This window comes from Callospermophilus lateralis, chromosome 3, assembly GCF_048772815.1.
Source record: "Callospermophilus lateralis isolate mCalLat2 chromosome 3, mCalLat2.hap1, whole genome shotgun sequence".
Lineage (NCBI taxonomy): Eukaryota > Metazoa > Chordata > Mammalia > Rodentia > Sciuridae > Callospermophilus > Callospermophilus lateralis.
The window spans coordinates 104892267-104910355 of NC_135307.1; the positions used below are offsets into that span (position 1 = coordinate 104892267).

General features: G+C 35.8%; 1 protein-coding gene across 2 annotated transcripts in view; it reads right to left on the minus strand.

The window, feature by feature from the left end:
* Nucleotides 1-4297: 4297 nt before the first annotated feature.
* Rora (RAR related orphan receptor A) overlaps nt 4298-18089 on the minus strand; it is a 174588-nt gene continuing 160796 nt past the window's right edge. For both annotated transcript variants that reach the window (XM_076850878.2, XM_076850877.2), the window contains exons 8-10: nt 16837-16947; nt 15883-15995; nt 4298-13681 (exon numbers count right to left, since the gene is read on the minus strand). In XM_076850878.2, coding sequence (XP_076706993.1) covers nt 13517-13681; nt 15883-15995; nt 16837-16947 — 389 coding nt within the window. In that variant the 3' untranslated portion in view covers nt 4298-13516. The remainder of the gene's footprint in view (nt 13682-15882; nt 15996-16836; nt 16948-18089) is intronic.

The window sequence follows — 18089 nt, forward strand, 5'->3', positions numbered from 1 at the left end:
CAGGTCTTATTATTTTTTTATGACAAGACAGGGTCTCATTAAATTACTTAGGACCTTGCTAAGTTGCTGAGGCTGGCTTTGAATTTGTGATTCTCCTGTCTTAGCCTCTTGAGAGGCTGGGATTACAGGTGTGTACCATGGCTCCTGGCAAAAGATAATATTCTCTAAAATATATTTTGGTGTGTTTTGTATTATATAGTCCTTGGGCTTAAAAAAAAAAAAGGCCCAGCTATAATTGTTCATGTGAAAGCTGAGCTTTTATAAGGAATACTTAGTACCCCAAAAAGAAAGGGAAATGATAGCAGAGATAATTCCAAGTAATTTAAAAGTTATGTATATTTGTCTTTAGGATGTGGTATGCATTTTACTTGGGTAAAAAGACAGGGTAGAAGTGGTAGCCATGGGACTTGATAGGAGATCACTTTGTTAATTTGGGGTAAGGCTAAAATTAAAATGAATTGTGCATGAACCATAGAACAATTGATAGATGAAGCAACTTCTTCTTCACAAAGGGGAAGTTACATGAAATTTAAAATATTTGAGAAGTCCACCAACAAAAATGATAAAATATTTGATGATTGCTGAGAGATTACTATGTTTTACTAGTATATTTTTCCTCCTAAGGATAAAAAGTTCCAGAGTCTTGCAAAAAGACTAGTTTGTTAACTCTTTCCAATATTAGAACTAAATGGCATTAGGGAAAAACAGGATTTTTCTTAGCTCACATCTGGAGATATGGTGAAAGAACAGCATTCCTGTTAGTCTCCTAGGATGAGGTTTCTGCCACTGTTTAGAGGTGGAGGCAGGGGACAGTGGCTGTAGATGCCAATAATGTGATTCTTCTGGGAATCAGGAGGGTCCTTTTGTCAAAAAGTCCCTCTTTTCAACATTTTAATTTCCACATAATTGTACACATTGATACAGTGTGACATTTGGATACAGGCATACAATCTATAATGATTCATTCAGGGTAATTGGCATTTTTGTTGCCTTAAACATTGATCATTTCTTTGTGTTGGGCATTTTGAAAATCCTCTCTTCTAGCTATTGTTTAATCTATAGTAAGTTGATGTTAACTATAGTCACTCTGTTCTGCTGAAAAACACTGGAACTTAACTTTTTATCTACCTCTATTTTGATACTTATTATCTGCCCTTTCTATTCCTGCTACCCTTCCCTGTCTCCAGCCCCTGGTAATCACTATTTTACTCTCTGCTAGTATGAGATCAAGTTTTTTTTTTTAAAGCTTCCACATATGAGAGAGAATATGCAATACTTTTCTTTCTATGACTGACTTATTTCATTTCACATAATGTCCTCTAGGCTCATCCATGTTGCTGTAAATGACAGAAAAATTTTCTCCATGCTCCCAAGTTTCTTAAATCCCTAACATGTGAAAGCATCTTCTTTTCTTCCTTTCTCTGGTGACTTATATGACACGAATAGTCTCTCCTACACTTCTTGACTTGTATGACACAAATACCTCTCCTACACTTCTATAGCTTTGAACAGTACTGGGCCCATTTTCAGTTTCTTGTTCAAAAGAGGAAGGAACCAAGGTGCTGAGCTGCGCCTCTGAATGGCAGTTATCTTCCTTTGCACAAGGAGCATGGCGTGTGTTCTCATAGACCAGTTAGGAGAAGCTGAGTTTTGGCACCTGTCCATTTGATCCAAATTCATATCGGGTGTCCACTTTTGAGAGGCTAGACTGATTGCTTGATCTTCCCTTATGAAAAAGTTTAGTAGTAACAGTAGCAACCAACACATTCTTGTGGTCAGGTCTTACCTGCTAGTCTTTCCTAGAATTTATTAATAACCTGGTATTTGGGCTGGGGATGTGGCTCAAGTGGTAGCGTGCTCGCCTGGCATGCGTGCGGCCTGGGTTTGATCCTCAGCACCACATACAAAAAAAAAAAAAAAAAAAGATGTTGTGTCCACTGAAAACTGAAAAAAATAAATATTAAAAAAAATAACCTGGTATTTGTTGTCCTTTCTGATTTTCCTGTGAGATATTGTGACATTCTTATAAGCAGCTTCTTCTTCCTCTTTTTTGTACCAGGGATTGAACCCAGGCTCAGCCCTTTCTATTTTTTTACTTTGAGACAAGGTCTCATTAATTTGCTTAGGGCCTTGATAGGTTGCTGAGGCTAGCTTTGAATGTGCAGTCCTACCTCAGCTTCCCAAGCCACTAGGATGTAGGTGTGCTCCATCACACCTGTAAGCAGATTCTAAGAAGTCCCTTTTATTCTCCCATGAAGTGCCCTCGTGGACACTGAGCAAGCTCATTATTTTTAGAAGTTTAAGTATAAATTTGGGCAAAGGCCTCGAGGTGACAGATTTCACATTTTGAACTTCATTATTTTAACTAACAATTTCCTCAGACACTAAACAGCAGTACATAGTTATAATTATGTAGAACTTGATGGTCTACAAAGATTTCATGTGTACAATAATATCTCACTCTTCCTTTTCTCATAGTTGGAAATAGAAGCAGGATTCGGGACAGTTTTCTACATGCTGTGAATTTGGGGATCAATTACAATATTTATTGAACGCCCCCTGATCTTAAGGGATGCTTAGGCACTCTAGAGTATGTAAAGAAAAATGCCAACTCAGTTGCCTTTGTTCTGGCTTCATAATATTTCACAACTCAAATAACCTTGATATTATTTTAAAAATAATTTATGCTAAGGTTGTTGCATCATTAAAGTGCATTTAGCTGATGTTAGGTTTATGGTTCACCCCTAAGTGATCTCAAGAGGAGAGTGGGGATGGGACAATGACAGTGCAGGTCAGTCATGGCATCATTTCTGCCATTCCATTTCAACCATTTCTAAAGCAAAGATGACAAAGTACAGTATGCATTCAGGATTTCTCTGATGCTCAAGGAAGGTGTCAGTTTTCAGTCAAGCACCTTTTTCCTTTGAGACAGGAAGTAGCCTCAGAATTCTAAACTCTGCCTTTTGTTTTCCAACAGCATCATTAGCCATTATCTCACAAATAAAAATGTTTTTCTTTGCTTTTTCTTTATACTAATGCAAATGAATTAATATTTTTTTAATTACTAAATGTATTGGACATACTGATGCACATTTGGAATCCCTTTGACTCAGGTGGTTGAAGCAGGAAAAGCCCAAGTTCTAGGCCAGTTTCAGAAACTTGGTGAGACTTCCAGCAACTTAATAAGACCCTGTCTCAAAATAAAAAGCAAAAAGTGCTGGGGATGTGCTGGGAGCCATCAGCCAAGTAGGTATGACAATTTCCTTGCCAGCTACTCCCATGCTGTCTAGTGGAAGGACTCCTGAAAGGTGACCTTGCTCAAGGACCAGGGCGGATCCGTGTTTAGGGTGTCCCCGGTTTAGCATAATAGGAGATTAGGGTGTTCCCCGTTTAGAATAGGGCATATCCTGCTGCCTGAGTTCCTCTTGAGTTCTTAGGGTCAGACAATATATTTGGGAGACAGAAGCCCAGGAAGTGTGGATTTGGGCAGAGTGTGTATTTGGGCAGAGAACGTGGATTTCCCCAGAACGTGTTTGTAGAAGGCCGGTGTGAGTTCGGGAATAAAGAATTGCTGTTTGAATCTACAAGCTGTGTGGTGGCTCGTGATTTGTGCCCAGCCAGAGACTGCAGCAGGGATGTAGCTCAGTGGTAGAGATATAGAGAGCCCCTGGGTTCAATCCCCATTACCTGTCCCCTCTTGACTTTAATCTATACTATTCCAGTATCCCTCCTCACCCCCCTTTCTATATATAGTACCAGGGATTGAACCCAGGGGCACTTAACCACTGAGTCACATCCCAGCCCTTTTTGTATTTTATTGAGAGACAGGATTTTCCCTGAGTTGTTTAGGTCCTCGCTAAATTACTGAGGCTGACTTTGAACTCATTATCCTCCTGCTTCAGCCTCTGGAGCTGATGGGATTTCAGGCATGTGCTACTATGCCCGGCTAATCTGGATTTTTTTTTTTTAAATAAAAATGCAGATTCTGATTTGCTGAGTCGAAGTTGATGGTGGGGATTCTGCAATTCTAAAAACATTACATATGATTCCAATGTTACTGGTCTGTAGTTCACACTTTGGCTGTGAAAGTTCAGTAGTAGGTCATTCATTAGAGACATGATGTATGCTGGAAAATGATGTACAATACCACTCAATGACCAAAGAAAAATAAGAAAAACAAGGCACATATTCCATTAGAAGCTGAAGTTTTATTATAGGATAACAGTACATAAAGCACATCTAAAATTGATGTGTTCAATGCACTTTTAATAAAGGTAATGTAATATTAAAGGTACAGTTTCTAAGTACAATATAACAACATTCATATTAGAATGAAAATTGGAGTATTTAAAAGACAACATTAAATCTCTCTTTTTTTACAGCTCGTATTTACAAAATGAATCAAAATATTTTTTTTTAAATTCAGGACTCAATAAAATAAACAGCTGGAAATAAGCAGACTACTGTAAAGAGTGAATTGAAAAGAAAACCCAATGTAAGTGAGAAGTTGGATGATCCTCTAATAAAGATCATTAGCAAAGGTTTAGTTCAATACTACTTTTTAGGATTCCCATAAATGGCTTGCATTTTTAGTGTGGCAGAAAAGGAATTTTTACATACTGTACACAAAACAGACAGCATATATTTATAGGTACAGTATTACTGTTTCCAAACCTGTATGTATATGTACAGAAGGCTGTGTTGATTACTCACAGAGTTTTGTGAAATTTGTGTGCTTAACCCTCAAGACCTACACACAATTAGAATCAGCATTTCATGTGGTGTTTTTAAATGTGGCTTTTTATACTTAGTTGTGGAAGAAAATGTTAACCATAAGGCTTGGTATACTTTTATAAATTTGCCAGAACAACCCAGGAAAAAAGTTTTATTTGAGATACACTTGTCATTTAACAATTATCAAATGCTGACATGTGCTAGCCATTGTGTAGGCATGAAGAGATACAATCTCTACCATAAGGAAGCTTGGGATGCTAAATGGTGCTTAAAAAAAAAAAAGTTTCAATCTCTTTTCAAGTGAGACAGTTAAGGAATGCCATGATTTGTATTAAAAGAGATTTCTCCCTAAACTGTAGCCAATTCACTTTTAAAGGTTAACTATTAGCATTAGCTTTCATTAACCACACAATTTGTATTTATAATTAAGGTAATAGCGACTCTTCCATAGAAATGGAAAATGTCTAGAAAGGTGGGTAAATATGCAGTGCATGGGAGCCACTTAATCATGGCTTGAGAATTTATCACCTTCAGTTACAAAAAGTGCAGTAAACAGGAACATTTGCTCTATATTTATAAATTGCTCAAAAATCTTTGCTAAAGATCTTACAAATTCAGTAATATTACAGAACAATTCTAATCAATATTTAATAAGGCTAACTACATCCTTAGTTAGATATTTGATATACTGATTTTTAACAATGCCAATAGATCTTTGGAGTATAGGTGAAACTCAATATTAAATGACTTTGAAAATGAAGGTCCTTTACTCAGTTCATGGAACTGGTTGAGATCATATTAAATCAGAATATCTCTTTGTCAAATTTGCTGTCTGACTTGTTTTCTACAGGGAAGTGTGTCCATACTTCTCACAACTCAGGAGGGTTTAGTCTGTCATCAAACCACCATGAATATTTTATGTAAGTGCTTATTATCTATAATAGGAGTTAAGGATATAACTCTGTCAGATGCCAATAATACAATTCCTTAGTAAGAAAAAAAATGACTTATTCCGTTAAATTAGAGTGTTTCTTTGGGATCTCAAAGGCCTGGCAAAAAATTTTCAGCTCAGGAGATACGGTGTAAAGCCAAGTAGCAAACATAAAGTCAATGCTAATAATTTTCATATGTCCATATTTGTAAACAAATTCACCTATATATGTCAAATATCCATACTAAGGAAGTAATTTTATCCTAATTAAATACACTCTAGAATAATTTATATAATGATATTATGTATTTAAAGAGAAAAGCATGTCCCAAATCCAGCACTCTGATACAGCTGCCAGTTGGGCACAGGTAGATATATATATATATATATGTATATATATATATATACATATATATATATGTATATATATACAAATATATAGTTATACTCAGTGAAATTAACAAGACCCAAAGGTGGTATTGTCTAGGAATAAAAGGGATTTTTTTTTTGTTTGTTCACAAAAGTAACTTATCTAGCACCACACATCAGAAAAACACAAAAATAGCACACTCTAGTTCTAAACAGCTATGTCTAAAATAGATTATATAGTAAAACCAGTATTATACAGCATATTGTGGATTTGATAAACAGATAAATATTTGCACTGAGTAGGCTGTTTATAATATAACATTTTCTTATCTATACAGAATGAAAGCCAAAAAGTTAACTGTATAGAGATGTGCAGAACAACATTAAATATTATGACTCAAAAGCAGGGACGAAGGTAAATTTGAAAGAAGAGTAAGAGAGAAAATGTTTACAGGCCATTACAAGTTCTTAAGTTAATAGTAAATAAGGAATCAATTGCTCAAGTTGAAGAAAGCAGTAAACAAGAGATTGCATTTACATGCAGATGTCTAAAATTTGTATTTTTTAAGTCTATGCACAAAAAGTCATTTGTTTTATTGCTTGACATTCAGTTATGGCTAGATTATTTAACCTATTTTTTTGTACTTTGGAAACAAGAATATTGTTAAAGGTGCCATAAAAATGGACAACATTGAAAACGGTTTGCAAATAAACCACCTAACACTGCAGTTCTTTATACATATTAAAAGCCTTGTCTGGGGTTTGTCATATGTTAAATATATTTAAACTGGGAAAATATGTTGTAGCTTGAAGCCTCCCATTGGCCCAAACATCCAATACAAAAACACATCTCCAGAAAAGGAGCAGGCAGACAATACAGGTACATTTAAAGAAGCAGCCAGCTAATGTCCTAATGTTTAAACATTTACCACTGTTTTATATGAGATTCCAAACCATTGTGGATAAGAGAATTTTGGATTCAGGAAGATGTATACAGTACATACGGATTTTTTTTGTGTGTGTGAAATCATTTTCACTATATTGCTCAAGAATTATCTGCATTTACATATGCAATCTGTTCAATGATAATCAGCTTCCTAGAAATACTATTCATCCACATTAAAGTAAAAATGAGTGAGACAGGAATCATGCATGAACACCAAAGAGGATTCTGTTGTTCTTAGGGAACAAACTCATGGCATGTGCAGCAAGCTATCTTTCATTAGCTCCTAGGAGGATTGAAGAAAAGAGTGTGGTACTGCTAAGTGTGGCAAAGCACATCAAATGTAAATAGCAAACACAGATTCTCTAGGCATCCATTTAAAACATTCATATTCTCTTTCTCTACACAAGACTCTATGTTATGTTGCATCACTGAAAAAAAGTTTGCTGCTATTTGGACTGAATATTCTGTCATTCATTTGTAAGCAAACAAATGACAGAATGTACTTATTGCTCTAAGATCTGAGGGTGTGGTTGAACATGGAGATTCCTGCCTTATACAATGGCTCCTTGTTATGAAGCCAGGCTTCTGGATTATTTTTAAAATTATTCTGAAAGTCTGACAAAACTGATCCCACTTATACACACAAATAAGCAAACAGACCCAAAAGTGAAACCAATTGCTTTGGGAGACACTGCTAGTGAGCCTTGTCTCTTAAAAATAAACAGCAATAAGAGGGGTGCTGTAATCAATCTGGCAGAGCCTCTTTATATACTAGTGTTTAGGGACAAAATGAAGACCTGTATTATAGACTTCTCACAATAGATCAAGATTGACTGTTGCAATTGCATTTGGGGCACATAATGTGATCCATAGTACAAAGTTGCCTTCATGGAGTTCTGTATCATAACTTTAGAGGTAAGAAGTGGCAGTTACATGTTATGTAAAAAAGTCAGGAACCTGTGAGTATATGTGTGTGTGTGTGTGTGTGTGTGTGTGTGTGTGTGTGTGTGAGTATTTGGAGATGAGAAGAAGGAAATTACTGCCATTTTCCATGTTCTTTATTATTAAAACCAACCAGGTAAAGGTATCTGACATCTGATAGACATGTTTCCCTAAAATATGCTTTTCTGTGGTAGTAAGAAAAATCTGTAAATGAATGTGTATTCCACCGGTAGAAAAGTCAGAGTCAACAATTACATTGAGCCTCTCTGACTTTATGGAGACTAGTATAAGGGAATTATGAGAACAAAATGGTTATTTAACAAATGTAGCATGTAACCCTAAAATATAGATCAAGTTGCTGTCCTACAGGCAGGGTTTGATTTGTCTTTAAACATTAGCTTCTATATTAATTCATCATATATAAACTACAAATATGAAAGTAAGAACGTTTTACATAAAGGGATTTTTGGTTTGCTTCTAGAGAAAAACATAGTGAAAACAACATTTATTTGCTGGCTTAAAACAAACAATTGTGTTTTATCTTCACCCATCTCACTGTACTGATAGGCAGGTCTTAACACTGGTTTAAATTTTTTTTTTATCCATAACATACAGAATTCGAAATAGTTTAAAGCATGCAATGCAACACACACACACACACACACACACACACACACACATATCATGCATATTTTAATTATTAGGGAAATGGTAAATGGAATATGTAAGGTCTTCACTTTGAATGATGTTCTGTGTTGGTGTATTATTGATTATTTTTTCTTTTGCACACACTGGCATAACTTTTCACTGCTTTGGAAGTTATTCAGTGTTTTTAAGCACACAAAACTGAAGAACACATAAGTTTTGAACTCAACAAAATGAGACAGTAGTGAAGAGTTTACACATACATGCAGTTCTATACAGTTCACTTGTGCCTTGGAGGGATAGTATTATTATCATTATTATTAATAATAAAAAACACAATTTGTCCCAGTAGTACTGGCCACCCTGTTTTAAGAGTTTTAGAAGATCCCTGAGCACATTGTTTCTGACTCTTAACCCCAACTCCAAAATGAAAGGGCTTCTATCCTTGATATCAAGATGGATTGTCATTCACAGTAAGTCAATCATAAGGTGCTTATTTACCCTTTTGTTTTTCACCAATCAGCACAAAGAACTGTCAGAAAATAACTTTATTATTATTATTATATTATTATTATCTTAAAATAATAGCGCTGGAAGGACACATGATTTAAACAATCAATGTTTGAAACAGTGGCTTTAGGATTATTATCTGGCTGCCCCTCAACAATAACAAGTGATTCGATCGACATTCCTTAGCCAAAAACAAAAGAAAAACAAAACAAAACAAAAACCAAAAAACTGTACAAATATGTATTTTTCCCTGAGGGATCAAGGTACACCCGCAAGTGCTCTATGTACATATTGCACTAGAGAGGGATGAAGAACATGTGCAAAAAAGCAACAACGAAAGAAGCTCACAGACGACTTCGACCTTCCCACTAAGGGTTCTGCTAAGTTGTTTTGCATTTTGGAATGTCGGAACACAAACAGCTAGCTATTCCTTAGTTCTAAAACTAAAAACACATTATTTCTACTATGGCACATTCAATGAAATAAAAAGTTTTCCAAAGACAGATAGACAAATTCCATCAAGAAAATAATACAAAGTTTGTTTGTTTGTATTTTTTTTTTTAGAAAATTACATTACTTTCTTTCTTTGTTTCACATTACAAAATCTTTTTTTTTTCTTTACACAAATCACATTTTATTGCAGGAATATTTCAAGTGCCATCAAATATTTATAGAAGGGTTAAAAAAATAGAAGTCTCTCTAAAGTGGTCCAGACAAGGCTTTGTATAGAATAAATCTTTTTTTTTTCCATCCTCTAGTTTTGATTTAAGTATTTTGAATACATTTTCTTTTTCCATTGACACTTAGTAGCCTAGAAGCTGTCCGACACAAGCACATCATATGTACTCCAATCACACACGCACACACGCGCACAGGCGCGTGGGTGCACACACACACACACACTCATACATACACACACACACACACACACACACACACACACACACACACTCCTTCCTCCCCTGACCCTCAGCCCACCCCCATACGCTCACAGAGATCTGGGTATCCACACTATAAAGAACAACCAAACTTAGAAGCAGTGTCTTAGGTCATGTTTTCCTTACGTTAGGAAGGGTGAATTAGGATGCTGAAGACTTAAAAAAAAAAAAAAAAAAGAAACCCAAACTTTAACAGAAATTAGGATGTTGAACACTTACAAAACATCCATATCTTTAACACAATTTGCAAACTGTCCAAAAAGCACTTTCATCTGCACTTTTGATCTCATTGGGACCAAGACCAGTGTTTTTCACAATATAATATGATCATCTGGACACCACTGTAACAAAAAGTATTCTGGCTTTGTACAAAAGCCTCATTTATCTTATGTCAAAAGATTAGATAATGGTGTTACAGCAGCCACGTTGATGACAATGTGGTTCTAATCTTTAAAAGGCTATTGGACATTTAAGAAACTTTATTTATATAAATTATTAAGAATAATTATTCAGGTATCACCCAGTATTTTGTGTCACCACGCAGGTGTTTTTATGATAAAGAAGAAAATTAAAATGCAAAGGTTTTCACATCATTTTCTGGGACTCTATTTCTTTCAACTGCATTTATTGTTTAACTTCAGATCCCAACTTAGATCCAAATTTTAGTCAGTTGTTCCCTCAATTTCTCTGGGCACGTCTCTGTCTCTAGTATTCTTTTCCTACATGGTCTGTGAACTTTGCTCTGACAGCCCACCTCCTGCTTTTCTTTCAGAAACACCTAGAAGCAGCATCTTCTTTCTCTGTCTTGGTTTACTATAAAAGCAATGTCACCATGGCATAACTATTACTAAGATTAGAGCATCATTTTCTTTCTTTCTTCTTCTTTCCTTTTTTTTTTTTTCTTTTTTGGCATTAGGTACATGCAAAATCCTTTCTGGGAAAAGGAATTTCTTTGAAGTTCATCATTACTTTCTCTCTCACCCTTAGAGAAGTTCAATTAGCTCTTCTTATTCACAAATGGACACTGGAATTAGGTTTAGTTGCTCTTTAATGCGCTAGCACCTGAGGCTGGTCATATTCAGAAAGCTTTGGTTAAAAAGAAGTTAATATACTTTACTAAAACCATCCCCAAATTTAGTGACTATGAATGAAGAAAAAAAAAATCCCCACACCCCACAAACCACACCACCATTTTCTCCCCGAAGGAGAAGTAATAGAAAAGATAATGGACAAATAAATAACTGAACTAAGCTTGGTACTCTTTTCAGAGTATAAATACTATTAATCTTTAAAGGAACTATGTTTACTTAAATAAATGTTTGATTTAACCCTTCTTGCCCAAATATAAATACTATATGCCAACAATTAACCTCTTTATATAAACACTCACATAAAATTTTATATGCCTGTAAGAAATTTAAGTAAATATTACTCTCATCTTCTATTTATGGTTAAACCCTTACTATATTTTTGAAAAAAAAAAAGGATGTTATTTAGGCTTCATACACACTTCTGTATAAATAACTGCTTCCCCTTTTCCAAGTGCCTCAGGAAACAAGCCAGAAAGTTGGAGTTAAAAACAGTGAAGTGCTCTGGGAAGCCAGCCCTGGTAATCCAGCTCAATATCAGGGGCTGCAAATTCTTGCAGAAAATTCTGGAGGGATCCTATGGCAGAGGAGGCTCTTGGGTGTAGAGGGCTTCTTGGACTCCCATCTTTACACCCTAGAAGATGTTCCCTTTTCCTTACCAACATGGTCTTTGAACCCCATCCCTAATGTGACCAAAATCATCTTCTAAATGCCCACATTACTAAAGGTCACTTGTTTTTAAAATATGCATACTTGTGCATCAAACTGTTCCTTCCTCTTCCCCCACTGGGCTTACTGAAAAAGAAAGAAATAAAAAAAAAAAGAAATCTACAAAATTTAACAAAAATAACTCAATATTTCTCACCTGAAAACTAAAGCCAAACAATCTTCTAAATATTTAATAAAATAAATTACAGTCCACAGTTTTCTAGTGAAGATAAATACAAGAGTAAATGTTTGCAGCTAGCCTCAACTTGACTTTAAAGGCTTAAAGTATTTACTATTTAAATAAGAGGAACATGGTAGGCCTCCCTCACCCTCCTATGTATTCCCTACCAAATATGGAGAGCAATATTCTAGAATAGTGGCATCTGGGGACAACTAGTCTAGAATCAACTCACTCTGAGATGAACTCTTAGGATTCCTGGATTATACCAAGAACATAAACATTCAAAGAAGGTTTCCTGTCCTCACATGGGGAATGTGCATCTGTTCCAGATATAATCTTTGGGTCCTTCTTCACATAAAAACGTAGATTACAACACAATATTCTGGTTGCTGACTTTGTTCTATAACAGTTAGAATTCCAAGTTGAGTCCGAGTTCATAGTTTTGACTAAACTGTGTAAAATGAGCCTCCCCTCCCCCTGCCACCCAAAGGTGGCATTTTGAAAAGCTTTCTTTGTTTCAAAAAATTTGATGGTTTAAGTCCACAGCACCAATCAATCATTCAACTTTGTATGAAGCATAAACACATCTATCCTTGAGCTTACCAAAGAGCAAAGTATAAATTAGGGAGAGTTCTGTTTCTAATGCCAAAATCACATGTGGGGGGAAAAAAACGCCAACATGTTGATTTCTAGATATGACCAGCCAGTCTTTTAAAAGTAATTTTGTAAACAGCAGCATAAATACCTCCCAACGTACCTTCCAAGCCTTCTCAGTTAAACTTGTGTTTCTGGTGCACATGCGACACGACAGTGAACACGCTAGCATTTAATTTAAAGAAAAAGGTGCAAAATGAAAGTGCCTTATCAATTCAACAGGAAAAGCTACACCAGTAACTACATTTTATATTAATTAAAACAATATATAAACAATATCTCTTTTAGCTATATATAGTCTTCATGCCCATTTACCCTGTAATATATTATAATGCTATTGTTGCTAGTGCTATGGACCCTTTTCATGCCATCCTGCTGACTGGCAATAATCGGTGAGAAAATAAAAACTTCCTTCATCAAACAAAGAGCAAGTTGTACAAAGTAATGCCGCAACCTCCGCTATGCACACCAGTCACCGATTATTGCTGGACTCTCTGCTGTAACTGACAGATTGGCGACTCTGCTGAAAGTCTGTGGGCAGTGAGCTACAAGAAAAGGACATCCTCCGACTTTAGTACCCTCCTTCTGCTGTAAACAGAGGTCAACGCTCAAGAAGTCGAGACAAAAAAAGGGTCCATATCTGTAGGCATAATGGAAATCATATGCATGAGAAAAACAAGTTCAACTTTTATTTGTTTTCATTGTCTCCCCTCCTTTGCCTGACCCCGATCACCAAAAGATGTGCAGTGTGTTGGCGCTCCAGGGCTGTGCAGGGCCATAGAAAGTGTCTTGGTTAATTTTTTTTGTTTTGTTTTGTTTTCTTTTTCATGTTTGTACTTCAGACATTCTAGAAGTGCTTAGGTGATACATTTACCCATCAATTTGCATTGCTGGCTCAAATTCTGAAGTGAACAACTCCTTGTATAATGGAGGAAAATGAAGTCGCACAATGTCTGGGTATATTGCTTTAAATGCCATTAGCTTTTCCGTATGTCGTCCACATAAGGCTCTTAATGTAGACACCTTGCATATTAACTGTAAGTAGAGAAAGGAGATGATGTCAGGAGAGGACAGGCATGAGAATGGAGAATCAGGAATCTGGACCATCTTTACAACGCTGTGTATGATGGAAATACACACTTGAAGCAACTTAAACATCCAGTAATAGAGAATTGGTTAAAAATAAATGATAATATAGTCATATCCTAGTAGGCTAATAATTCACTGAATGCCTTTTTGAAAATGAATCCTTTAACCTGAGACAGTATTCATAAGCAGAAGATGGCTCTACTTATCAATGGCAGAATCCAGATAGAACCCCAGGTTCTTGCCTCCTCCTTACTCAGGATCAGGGAGGATACTTTCTGCTCTACTGTCCCAAACTCTGCCTTCTACCACTGCAGAAAAAGAAGAGGTCCAGTGATGGAGAAGTGGAGGAACAGTCAATCCTGGGTAGTCAGGGCACTGCAGCTAGAGATGAGGGCATTCCTTACATATTGTATGAAGAACTAGCACTAGTCATTTTCAGGGGCAAGTTTCTTCTGAATAAATATCTTTCCTTACAACAGAGCTATTCTGGGTCTAAGCAAAAGAAGAGTCAGATTAGTGAGAAGTGCCCTGATTGACCATTTACCAGTTGAGTGTAATAACATGATCTGCACAACTACTCTTAAACTCTAAGGCTCTATTCATAGGCAAAAGCTTGTGATTTCAGCCCAGAATAATTCTTTCTAGGACGAATATCAGCATATGTTTTCTGTGTTAGGTGCCCTTGCATCTGGGTAAGAAGATGGAGCAGAGAGTGAGAAGCTCCTGACAGCTCCTCACCCTTCCATTCCCCAGTCCTGTTCCAGTCACTCATTCAACAGGTACAAAGATAAAAAATAAAACATCAATTCACTCCCAACTTCCCATTTCACCTAATTTGGCTATCAGGAGAAAAGAAACTGAGTCAAAGAGAAAAATAAAACAAAATTGTTCAAATCGTCCTTTCCAGTAATAAAATACATATTCTAAGAATGAATAGAGCAGCTTCTTCTAAGATCAAAAACATACAACTAGCACTAACACTGAAGGCTATTAGCATTTAAAATTGGTACCCTAACTATATTTTTATTGTGAAAGATAATTACTAAAAGTGAAACCTGGGCTGGGGACATGGCTCAGTGGTAGAGTACTTGCCTGGGGTACCTGAGGCCCTGAGGTGATTTCTAGCGGAAGGAAGGAAGGAAGGAAGGGAGGGAGGGAGGGAGGGAGGGAGGGAGGGAGGGAGGGAGGAAGGAAGGAAGGAAGGAAGGAAGGAAGGAAGGAAGGAAGGAACCTTAATGCTTTGAATATAAGATAGTGATAGGAAATTGATAAAGAAAATTATATAAAAGCCATTTACTTCTGATTATATTAGAATATATGATTATCCTGACTCTTTTTAGTCCTTTATAACTTCTTCCTTCTTCTAAATTCAAAGATTCTTTTTCTAATTTATATCAATGCAGAATGTTAACTCTGCTTTATGCCCAACTTTGATGGAATAGGAGAAAGATTTCCTAAATGATTTGATTCTTAAAAAATCTATTTTCTGAGCTGGGGATGTGGCTCAAGTGGTAGCGGGCTCGCCTGGTAGCGTGGGGCACTAGGTTCGATCCTCAGCACCACATAAAAATAAAATAAAGATGTTGTGTCCACCGAAAACTAAAACATAAATATTAAAAAAAAATTTTTTTTCTCTCTCTCTCTTAAAATTTTTTTAAAAAAATCTATTTTCCTATAATTGCCCTATTATTATAGAACACTTTGTTTTCAATATAATAAATAGATTCAACCTGGGTAATAACTTTTGGCTCAACAGAATCTTCTTTTCTTTTCTTTCTCTTTTTTCTTTTTTGGTACCAGGGATTGAACCCAGGGGCACTTAACCACTGAGCAACATCACCAGCCCTTTTTTAATTTATTATTTAGAGACAGGGTCTCACTAAGTTGCTTAGGGCCTCACTTAGTTGCTGAGGCTGTTTTAAACTCATGATCCTTCTTGCCTCAGTCTCCAGAGCTGCTGGGATTATAGATATGTACCCCTGCACCAGGCTCAACAGAATTTTTCATGGAGATTATTTTTCTTTTAGTAGTCTGTGGCATGCTGATGCTTTTTGGGGTTGTTCATATGACTTATAAGAGCAGCTGGCAGCATGATCTGTGCCAAAGGATAATTTAGGCCATGCCAAGTAGAACCCTTTGGCTCTCACCTTTGTTAGTATTCCATCTTCTCGGTGATTCTTCTGTAGAACGTGTTGAAGAGCTAGCTGAATTTTCTGTTGCAGTTTTTCAATTTTTACCTTTTCCTGTAGCCATGAGCGATCTAAACATAAAAAAATGGTACTTTTTAGTATCATTTCTCCAATGAGTGCTTTCCTCCTGACTCCAGATAGAGATGATTATGCTATGATGCACATTTAGAGACACAGAGACCAGTTTTAGGTCCTCTTCCAAACTTACTCCTAAAGGAGTGGAAAAGTGATCTGTAGCAGTTATAAAACAGAATGTTAAACTTTTCCAATTTTACTGATATTTAAAGAAAGGAAGGATCTTCACCTTCCAAAGGATAGCCGTTTGAATTTAAGGTCATACTCATGTGACTGCAAATAAAACCACCATGGTCCCTTTGCAATAATTGTACTTCTGGATGAAATATCCATATCAATATTGCTAGACTTTTTGTAAAATATGAAAATTGTCTTATAATCCAGGGCAACTAAAAGTGTCAACAGAATTCCAAATGAATTATATTTAGGATAAAGTCTATTGGTGTAGGAATTCCAAATAGAAAGTAGTAAATATGCAAAAGTGATTGTCCCCAAGAGGCCAGTACTGGTTGAAAACATAGATTAAAATCAGATAAACCCTCGGAGGACAAACAAATGGATTTAATAAAAGGTAGAGTGTCTTAAAATAGACATGTCATTTTGGAGCTGGTGTTAAAGAATACCCTGTCCTACCACACACAGCACTTCTGGAGGTTAATTCTGGCCTGTGTTTTATTCAATTCTCTTTTTAAAAATTATAAGATCTTTTTCAAAAAGTACATGGAGCTGCTCTTGGGACCCTCTCAAATATCAATAGCCAATGAAAGTTATGCACATTGTAAAAATTCTTTATCTAGACCATTTAAAAACCATTTTATTTTTATTTGGCTATCTTACCTGCCGACATCAGTACAAACGCAGAAAATAATGCAATTTCATCTTCAGTCAGGTGCATAGAACATAAACTCTTTCCAAATTCAAACACAAAGCTAATAAAGTCTTCACAGCCTGCAATAATAAAATAAAGACAGTTTAGGATTTTGGTTGTCATCCTAGGGAAAAATATGGAAGAAAGTTAAGAGAGATCAAGTAGTTGAAGATCATAGAGGATAGTAATAATATTTCCAGTTTAATAGTTTGAAATCTTAAAAGAAAAATTTTAGCCAACATCATCACTGTCACTACTACCACCCACACTGCTATACTACCATCATCGTCGCAGTCACTACCATCACCACCACCATCACCATTACTACCAACACCATCATCATCAACTACCACCTTTATTAATCCCACCATCAATATTATCATTCAAAATAATGAGAGTCAACTTTGGCTGAATTTTGTGTGATTAATATGTCATGCACTGCTCTAAGAGATTTCTTTGGATTTCTTCATAGCTCAAAACAGCCCTAGATCCCCATTTCAGAGGTGAGGAAACTGAAACTTGCAGAGATAAGTAATGTACCTGAGGGTCACACAGGTAGGAAGGATAGCCTGAGATTCCAAGTTAGGCTACCTGACTTCAGAATCCATATTTTAAGTGAGATCTAATGGCTATAATCTAACTAAAATGTTAAATTGAATCATTTATGTTTTCAACTCTGTATTATAGAGAACACCCTTAAAAATGTTAACCAATGACACATTCTAGTGGTAAAACTATTACAACTATTTAACTAAGCTGAAAACACAATATGAGAGTCTCTTTAAATTATAGTCCATAAGACTGGTTACGTTTGGTGTCTATGCTTTCATATTTGCTTATTTTGTGTATATGTTTAAATGGCAACGGGCTGTATTACACTTAACTAAAAACACCTTTTGTTATACAGCTTTTAAAAAATCATTTAACAATATATGTTAGACACCTTTTAATTTTTCTTAATGACTAAATTACATTTAAATCATAGAAATCCAAAATAACTTATTTGTAAAGCATACGGCACAGTTTCATTAATTTTATTTCTTTGATATTTGCATTTCCTTCCATTGATGGTTGTTGGTCTGAGGTTTGGGAGGACATACGTTTGTATTCTCTGCGTGATTTTATGTATTGAATCATATTGTCTAAGTAATTTGAATGCTACATCCCCTGCAAATGTGGTTCCTTACAACCTGGAAGGGGAACTAGAAGGACAGACATATAC